We start from the raw sequence: 10,046 nt of genomic DNA on the forward strand, positions 1-10,046 counted from the left end.
AAATCACAGCTATCATGAACAAACACTTTCAGTCCAAGCACTGAGTAAAGTGAAGAAAAATCAAGTCCACTAATGCTGCATAGATTAAAATTGATCAAAACTGAACATTTATACCTAGTACTACAGAGGCTGAGGCAGAAGTTTGCCATGAGTTTGATGGCAGCCCAAGCTACACAGGATTATAGGCCAGATTGGGCTATAATCCTGTTAACAAAGCAAAAAAACAAAACAAAAAACAAGAACAACAACAAAAAAAAACCCCAAGGTAACAGCCTATAATTTTAAATTTGTCAGGCAGTGGTGGCATGCAACTTTTATCCCAGCACTCAGGAGGCAGAGGCAGGAGGAACTCTGTGAGTTCAGGGCTGGCCTGTTCTACAGAGTGAGTTCCAGGACAGGCTCCAAAGCTAGAGAGAAACCCTGTATTCCCACCCCACCCCCAATTAAACTTATCAAAAATTTCAAGTGTTATGGTTTTCTATTTGTTCTTTTCTTTGGAGTATGTTTGTATGAAGAGTATGTCTGTGTTCATGGCTGGCCTATAACTTGCAATGTAGACCAGGTCGGCCTTCAGTTTTCAATGATCTTTCTGCCTCTCCTACTATCATAAGCATGCACCACCACCCTGTCCACTGCTTTCTACTTTTTCTTTATAAAGATAGATTTAAAGTAGCAAGGTCAACAAGGCTCAGTGCATAAAGGCAGTTGCTCGCAAGCCTGAGAACCTGGGTTCAATCCCTGGAACCCACATAGTGAAAGGAGAAAACTGTCTCCTACAGGTTTACCCTCTGACCTCACAAGTACAGATACCACATATGAGCAAGAATAATAAATATATAGAGACATTGTAAGTAGGACAGCAAAATACCAAGATTCCAGTATTTTAAAACTAGAAATGAGTTACAAATACCTTATCTGAGTTCTTTTACAAAATGTTACTTTGACAGTGTATTTGTTATGTGTGTATACATACACATATATATGTAATATACATATACATATATATATATATATATATATATATATTATATATATTATATAACCTTAAGACAATCTCATGTAACCCAAGGTAGTCTCAAACTCACTATGTAACCAAGAATGAACTTGAATTTCTGATCCTCTTGCCTCTACCTCCAGAGTGTTGAAATTATATGCTACCATGACAGTGGGAGATTGGTTCCAGATCCCACCATGGAAACCAAACTTATAAGGATCCCCAAGTCCACTATTTACATGGCATAGCATTTGTCATTTAATATACTTTAAACCATCCTGGGCTGCCATTATACTGATACAATGGTTACTCTTCTGTGTTATAGGGAATGTCAAAGAAACATCAGTCTATACTCAGTACAGATACCTATTTTTCCCTGAAGACAGTGAAGGAGTGGGGGGGGGGGGGTGGACAGTAACTGGGGATTAAATGTAGGACCTTCCTCACATATTCTAGGCAAATGCTCTACCAATAAGCTAAAATCCACAACCCATTCTAAAGATTTTCAGCCCCCAGTTAGTTGAACTCCTAGATGTGGGATTGTAGATACTGAAGCAAAGACAGACAGATAAATATGTATGTGTGTGATTTGTCTATTATTTTAAGTATGAGTGCCTGTCTTTATGTATGCATGTACTGTTTGTGCCTGGTGCCCATGGAGGCCAGAAGAGGGCATCTGATCCTGTAAAGCCAGAGCTAAAGAAGTTGAGTCACCTGGGTGTGCTTTACCGACAAGTGCACAGCAATGACTCGCAGAGCATAGCAACCACCCTGGGAGGGCCTATGGGCCATAACAACCAGTTGACCAATCAACACAGGGCAAACCCTCCAAGCCTGGAGGCACACCAATCCTGAGCCTGTTCATAACCCTAGACACTCCCCTTGAACTGCCCTATAAGATCCCTATGCAGACTCTTCGAGCTGTCTTTCCTAGCCATCCGCCATGGTGGATGGATGGAAGGCCTGGGCTAACATGGGGTTAGCTCATTAAACAACAATAAAGCCTCGTGCAGAAGTTGAGTCACCATGTGGGTGCTGGGAACCAACCCAGGTCCTCTGGAAGAACAGCAAAGTAACAGAGTAGATATCTCTCCAGCCCTGCAAACTACTATTTTATAAATTATAAAGAAGATTAAATAACCTGTCAGAGACAAAATATCAACTTCAGGGGCTGCAAAGATGAGTTAGCAGTTTCCAGCACCAACATGGTGGCTCACAACTATGTGTGTAACTCCAGTTCTAGGAGCTCTGATGCCTGCTTCTGACCTCCATGAGCATCAGACCCATATGTGGTATACATCACATACATACATGGAGACAAAACATAAAACTTAAAATCTAAAAAAAAAAAAGATTTAAAATACATACGTCACCTAGGCTTTTACCTTTGTGAAGTTTTCATTACCACTGTACTTCAGAATAAAGACTGTAGAAGGACAAGGATATATATACAGGGCAGTGCCAAGGAAAACAGAGGCTCTCCTCTTCATCAAGAATGCCTCCTCCTTTGGCATAATGAAAACAGGTGCAAGAAGGTCCCTGCTCAAGCCCCTGAAGTGGCAAAGTCAGCTCCACATGAATGCTCTCTGAGTACTTAGTCTCCACCAAACCTCATGATTGTATATACTTTAAACTCATTTGTACAAACTTGAAATTCAGTAAGTCAGTATTCAACTCCCATTATATCCTCAAAGACCTGCTCTGCTCCAACCTTCCTGACTATTCATTCTTGCTTAATCCAGACTTACTCTTTTGACAAACAGGACTGAAAATCACATATCCTCTGGTGCTTACAAGAAGAACAGAAAAGAGACAGTGAACACAAGTATAGACATGCATGTTTCAGTTCAATAAGAGACCACAAACAATGGTGGGCCTCTAAGATTATAAAGGTGATAAACTCCTAATGCCTAAAGGAAAGAAGCTTTGTTACTCCTTGACACTAGTGCAAAAAACCTATTTGGATAGGTACAGACGCACTGTGGTACAACTGCCTACTGTATTCCATACAGCAGTAATATGTGCCGCTGGAGTCTAACAGCAGTAGTCTGTATAGCCTCTGTGTCTATTACGGCAATCTATCTAGCATATGCAAGTACACTTGGTTATGTTCACAAAATGATAAATCTGCCCAGTGACCTGAGAACACACCTTCATCTTTAAACAATGCACAGCTATCAATAAATCAATATAGTAAGTGTTATAAAGGAGGCACACTGAATGAAGACCAGAGAGTGAGGTGCTGTTTCTGCTCGGTAGTTTGAACATCCTGAGGAAGATTTAAGCTGAAATTCAAGATGAGGAGGCATCCAGGTTACAAGGGAGAAGCCAGAGTGGCTGGTAAGCATGATGCTGGCTTACAGAGGCTCTCCTCTCCAAAGACTAGATGAGTACTGAAAGATAAGGATGGGAAGACAAGCAGGAAGCTGGTTGAACAGGATTTTTCCCCATCTACAGACTATATTCCTTGAGAGAGTTTCACGGGGAAATGATAAGATCTCTTTCTACTTATCAAGATCATCTGGCAACTCTGTGGAAACCATTAGACAAGATCCTCTGTAAAAGCAGGCTGCCAGAAAGGCTTCAGGAAAGGCTCAAACCATGCTCAGCACAGCGGTTCTTCTTAACATTAAAAAACATTTCCTGCCATCTTCCATTGCTCCACCTAAGCCTGCAGTCAATGTGCATGTCTCAATGCACACATTAGTAAGCAGTAAGTCAGGGGACTCACGCTGTTAGCTACATTTAGCACAAGCTAAAGTATCTGCTGCCCTGCCCTAAATCAAGATAAAAACACTTTCCCACCACAGACAGCTTAATTAGTAACCAGCTCAGAATAAGCTAGTGGTAGAAAGACACACAGGAAAAGATAATCTCAGCATACACTTTGCAGAACTGGCAGGATGTCTATGTGTCTATGTGTGGCAACTTGAGCAGATGCCAAAGAAAAGTAGCTTCCAGGTTTCTAAACTGGGCAACTGGACAACAATGATACCATCTTCTGAAAAGGTTAAGAGGAAAACATTTAAAGGGTAGTGAAAACTCATGAGCTCCTTTCAACATATAAAAGTTGAGATGGGCCAGGCAGCGGTGGTGCAAGCCTTTTTAAACCCAGCACTCCAGAGGCAGGCAGATCTGAGTTTGAGGCCAGCCTGATCTACAGAGTGAGGTCCAGGACAGCCAGGGCTACACAGAGAAACACTGTCTGAAAAAAAAAAAAAAAAAGCTAATGTGTGAGATCCTGTCTCAAAAAAATGAAGATGAGAAAGACAAAAAAAAAAAAAAAAAAAAAAAGGGGGGGTACCCTTAGCCTAACTTAGTATTCAGCGGCTAGACAGGAGATGCCAGCAAAGGGTGGCTAGTGACAAAACAGCCAAGAGATGGGAGAGTGAAACAAGAGAGTGCTTCAGGAAGGAACATGCTGCTGAGATAATGAGGACAAATTTGGCAGCAGAGAGGACATGGGTAGTCTAAAGAATGGTATCTCTGTAGTAGTGTGCACAAACCTAAATGGCAGCCCAGTGTGGTGGCTCAGGTCTGGAATCTCAGCATACAGGAAAATGAGGAAGGCAGAATGTCAATTTAAAGCCAGTTTAAAAATTTAAAGCCAGCCCAGATACACAGCAAGCTTTAGAACAGCTTAGAGAGTAGCTATGTCTCAACAAAAAAGAGTGGATGGCAGTTAGAAAGCAGACAGCTTGAATCAATTCTCTATTTTCTGTATTCCCATGTTCCTAACCCTTCAGCAAATCTCTTTCTGCCTAATTGTATGACCCACTTATCTAACAATTGTCAATTGAGGGTATAAAGTCTATAAAGGCATGATCTTCCTTTAAAAATCAAACAAAAAACCCTCCCTACCAGCTAGCAAATAGTTTCCTACAACATTTGGGGAACTAATTGAATTCTATTGCTATATATCTTTATATTTATTGTTGTTATATTTGGAGCAGGGTTCCCTTGTTAGCATAAGCTGGCATGGAACCCATGATCCTCTTGCTTTGGCCTCAATTACAGTATCACAGATGTGAAATACTATGCTAAGCTTGAACTCATGGTTTATAATTTATTCACTACTTTGTTAATATAAAAACTCCCTTCAACAGCTTGGTAATATACCTCAGTAGTAAACACTCACAGAGCATGCAGGAGGCCTTAAGTTCATTTCCCAACACTGCAAATAATAAACAAAACACTCTCTTCATGTACTAAATATGGGGATACATGCCTCTAACACTCAAGCTGTGAAGGCAGGAAGATCACCAGTTCAAAGCTAGACAGAGGGACTCCATCTCAAAAAAAATAAATAAATGGAAGGAAGGAAGGAAGGAAGGAAGGAAGGAAGGAAGGAAGGAAGGAAGGAAGAAAAGGATATAACTATGTAGTTAGTACTCAGCTAGCATGAACAAGGTCCTGAATTCAATCTCTAACACCACAAAAATCAAACAGCAAAAACCCACTCTCAAGGTATCAATGTGGTACATACCTCTAATTTCAGAAAAAGGGAGACCAAAACAGGAAGATCAGAAAAAGTTTTGAGGCTAGCCTGGATGTGGCTGGTCTGAATGAGGAAGCTCCCGAAACTCCCCCATAAACTCATACATTTGAATGTTTGGGTCCCAGTTGGTAAACTGTTTAGGAAGGATTAGGAGGGGCTCAGTGTCTCTTTCTTTCTGCTTCATGGTTGTGGACCAGGATGTAAGCTTTCAGCTACTGTTCCATTGCCATGCCTGCCTGCCACCACACTTTCCAACATGATAATCATGGACTAACCCTCTGAAACTGTAAGCAAGACCCCAATTAAATGCTTTCTTGGTCATGGTGTCTCTTTACAGCAATAAAACAGTGACTAAGACTACATGGTGATATTGTCGAAAAACAAGACAAAACAAAACCACTCCATTACAGATTGATCCAAATACACAACACTACTGTAGATGTGGCTCAAGATGATTGCCTAGCATGCATGAGGCCCTAGGTTCAAGCCCCAGCAAAAGGAAAAACATAAAATGCCTATTATTAACTATTACTCAAATCTCCTCATGTGAAGTTATATATCCAGTATAAGAAATCCTCTGAAGCTAGGCAGTGGTGTTACAGGAGGCAGAGGCAGGCAGATCTCATCGAATTTGAATCCAGCCTGGTCTACAGAGTTCTAGGACAGCCACCCTGTCTCAAAAATACGCCCCCCCCCAAAAAAAAAAAGAAAAGGAAGTCCTCTGAATGCAATCCTCTAATTCCAATGTACCAAAAGTCTATCTGTATGTCCTAGAAATCAAAGCCATTCTATATAAAGTGGCTAAAGTATCCCTTCTCACAAGTGAGATCACATGGGAATTTTTAAATTCAAAAATGACCATTCAGAAAACATCCAGTGAAAAAAACTTGGTTCCACTAGGAACCTACCTCCTTATAGTCTCCATTTCTGTTAAGTCGATAACCCTCAGGAGTATGGAGCTGCACCGTTGTATTACTGACCACTTCTACACAGCATTCTTGATCAGGACAACTCAGTGGGCGCACCCTACAATACACCTGGAAAAAGAGAAAGGTATTTAAACAAGGTTGACTTTTTGCCTGATTTTCTTTTTGGTTTTTCTGATTGTTTTGTTTGTTGAGACAGGGTAGCCCAAGTTGACCTGGAACTCTCAGCAATCTGCCTGCCTGAGACTGCAGGCATGAGCCACCTTGATTGTTCAGCACTCACTAGATTTTTCCATTTAAGCTTTCTGTTCATTCATCTACAAATAACTGATCTTCCACTCAAACATAAACACAGAATCATGAAAAATAAAATCTGCATCTCAGAGAGGCAGGCGGATCTCTGTGAGTTCGAGACCAACCTGGTCTACAAGAGCTAGTTCCAGGACAGCCTCCAAAGCCACAGAGAAAAACAAATAAAAATCTGCAGCTCAGAATGTCCAAATGCAAAGATGCAGTAAATCAAAATAAATTAAGGTTAAAATATTAAACTGTACAGTTTCTCTCCATTCTTGTGCTCAAACAAAATTGTACCAACATAAAAATCTCTCTGAAGGGCTGGAGAGATGGCTCAGTGGTTAAGAGTACTGACTGTTCTTCCAGAGTACCCAGGGTTCAATTCCCAGCACCCGTATGGCAGCTTACAACTGTCTGTAACTCTAGTTCTAGGGGATCTGATACCTTTACCCCAATGCACATAAAATAAAGGTTAAATAACTTATTTTAAAAATCTCTCCAAAATGCCTGAAAAGACTATTAAATTCTTTAGAATTGGATGCCATGCCAAATAGCCAGCCCAGGTGGACATGGTAGCACATACATGTAATCATAGCACTTGGGGGGTAGAGGAGCTCATTTAGGGAGAACCTGTCCAGGTGTACTCAGAGGTACAAATGAGCACCAGAGACCCTCTGCAATGGTATAGTGGGGTGGTGGTATTCAGAACACTACAGAGCAAGCACCCTTCTCCAGAGGTGGTTACGAACTATGCTGACACAAGTCTCTATGAATCTTGAGTATGGGGTTCTCCTTGAGACTGGGTCAGTTACCACATACAGAGGACTAAACCTAAGAAAAAGCTCCCATCCCAAAGAAGAACCTGGTAGGAGTTTCTAACATTTAACTTTTCAAATTCTAACTAGTGACAGCCAGTTCAGGTTCAACAATTAAAGACTTCCTTTTTCTGGGCTAATCCTGTAGAGAAAGCAAACTTCAAGGCTAAAGCCAGCATTATACAATTTAACTGTGTGCTCTTTGAGACAACTTTTCATATTATTTCTCCCTCCCCCTTTCAAGCACATACAAGACAGAAACATAATAAAGGAAGAACACACACACACACACACATATAAATCTTACCCCAACTGGATCTTTAAGGTTTGTCTGAGATCCTTTTTTTAATACAGGTTTCCTGGGCATCTTAGCTTTCCTGAAAAAAAAAAAAAAAGGGAAAAAAAAACTTAAAAAGGACAAATTTCTATTCAATACTAACAAGACTTCACAAATTCTAACAATGGTAATCTAAGTCATTAAAATTGTGATTGGGAAAATACACTTTTGATATCAGAGATACCCAGGGGGGACTTTTGTTTGACTTCATTTTTTTCTTTCAAAGCTGAAGAGCAAATTCAGAGATTTGCTCATGCTGGGCAGGTGCTCTCTACAGCAAGATACATCCCCAGTCTCCTAATTTATTTGTTTAAAAGTTGGTACATTTTCTTGAGCAACAACTTTACAGTCACTACCTATTTGAGAAGACAACATTTAACTTTATACAGGTGCACAAGTGCAGTGCATAATTACCTCAATTATAAAAATGCAAACAGCAGGGTGGTAGTGGCACTTAAAGGCATGTGACACCACCGCCGGGCTGACAAAGCTACTATCCTTTAGCCCATTCCCCAAACATGGTTCCAAACAGAAAATTTCTTGCTATTTTAAGTAAACAACAGAGGAAAAAAATAATTTATTTCAAAATTATCATATGACTTTTTTTTCCTTTCTCATTTATAGGCTACGGGAATATTTAACACTAAAATTAAAGGCTGGTTTGGAATGTAGATTAAACTATTTTTCTCAATATAGTCACATAAAATAGACGAAAACCGGAGTTGGGAGATATACTGGGGTAGGTGCCCTTGAGAGTAAATACAAAGACTGACGTTTTCTCACTTAAACAAGTTCCGTTTTCGTGAAAGGCTAGCTCCGAGGTAACGATTTCTAAATCCAACCCTCCTTCGCAGCGCAAGGGTAACCAGGATAGAGGCCCTCTCAAGTGTCGAGGAATTATTGAGGAATGTGGGCGGGGAAGACAGAGTAGGCGAATGGGATGGCCTGGGGACAAAGATAGCGCAAAGTACCTGAGCTGCAGAAGGAACCTGGCCTCAAGGCTAGCACTAGAGAAGGGATGCCCGTGGAGCGGGGGGGGGGGACCTCAACTCCCCCAAGTGCCAGCGCACACTCCCGGCTGCGCGCGCACTCCGGGTCCTGACACCCACCACCTGCACCGCGGGCCCGGAGGAAGGAAGCTGAGGAAGAACCGGCAGCCCAAAGGATGGCAACCCGGTCAGCCCGAGGCGGTGTGGCAGACACACCCGAATTCGGAGCAACCTTCGCGGGCAGAGTGAGGGTGTGGGCGTGGGCACACCGGGGTCGGCGGGCAGCGGAGCGCCGTGGCGCAGAAGTCCGGCCTGTACGCCCGGGCTCAGCTCCAGGACAGCCCCCGGTCACAGCGTCAGGAGGGTGGCGACCCCCGGCCCGTAGCCTCACCAGTCCCCTCCGTGGCTTGGTACTCACGCTGGTTTCATGACGGCAGGCTCTGTGCTATCCAGACACGCGCTCCGGACGACGGACTCCGACCCGAGCAGAACTGGCGGGGACTGAAGGCTGCAGACAGCGGCCGCGGGGATCCAGACTCGGTTTGAGGAGAACTCGCTGGCGACGCTGCAGAGATAAGTGTGCGCCCGCCCGGCGCATTTCAAACAGGCCAATCAGCGGCCGCCTGCGGCGAAGGGGCGGGGCCTCGTGGAGCACCCGCGCGGCCAGCAGGGGCGCTCGTCTCCTTGGCAACCCGGGAGAAACAGCCTGAGGCAAAGAGGGCTGCGCGCGAGAAAATCCCGTGAGGGGAAATCCCGGCCCTTCCGTTCTGACGCAGAGACTGAGGTCTCCCTGCCTTTGTCCTGAGAACCTCAAAGGAAGTAAAGTTCCTGCCGGGAGTATTCTACTCTCAGGATGGATGGTTGGCTTCCAATCCACCACACTGTCTTAACCATTATAATGTATTTTATATTTTATTTTCCTTTTTTACTAATAAGTTTACGTTCTACTTTACTTTTGATATTTATTTTGTTATTTTGAGACAAGGGTCTCATGAAGTCCACGTTGGCCTCAAACTAACCTCCGGGATGATCTTGAAGACCACCAATTTGGCAGTCAACCTTCCATGAGTTTCCTTCTCTGGGTCCTCCAGCTCTTTCGCGTGTGTGTGTGTGTGTGTGTGTGTGTGTGTGTGTGTGTGTGTGTGTGTGTATTTCTTTTCGTGGTAAGCATTTCGACGGATGGGGATGGATTA

The 10,046-nt window shown here is 42.9% G+C and overlaps 1 protein-coding gene across 1 annotated transcript in view; it reads right to left on the reverse strand.

Annotated features, from left to right (window-relative positions):
• The window catches only part of Kif23 (kinesin family member 23), a 29,827-nt gene extending 20,544 nt beyond the window's left edge, over window positions 1-9,283 (reverse strand). The window contains 3 exon segments of the mRNA NM_001243981.1: window positions 6,401-6,529; window positions 7,835-7,904; window positions 9,272-9,283. Coding sequence (NP_001230910.1) covers window positions 6,401-6,529; window positions 7,835-7,904; window positions 9,272-9,282 — 210 coding nt within the window. The 5' untranslated portion in view covers window position 9,283.
• Window positions 9,284-10,046: the final 763 nt, after the last annotated feature.

Source organism: Cricetulus griseus, chromosome 4, assembly GCF_003668045.3.
Source record: "Cricetulus griseus strain 17A/GY chromosome 4, alternate assembly CriGri-PICRH-1.0, whole genome shotgun sequence".
Classification (NCBI taxonomy): domain Eukaryota; kingdom Metazoa; phylum Chordata; class Mammalia; order Rodentia; family Cricetidae; genus Cricetulus; species Cricetulus griseus.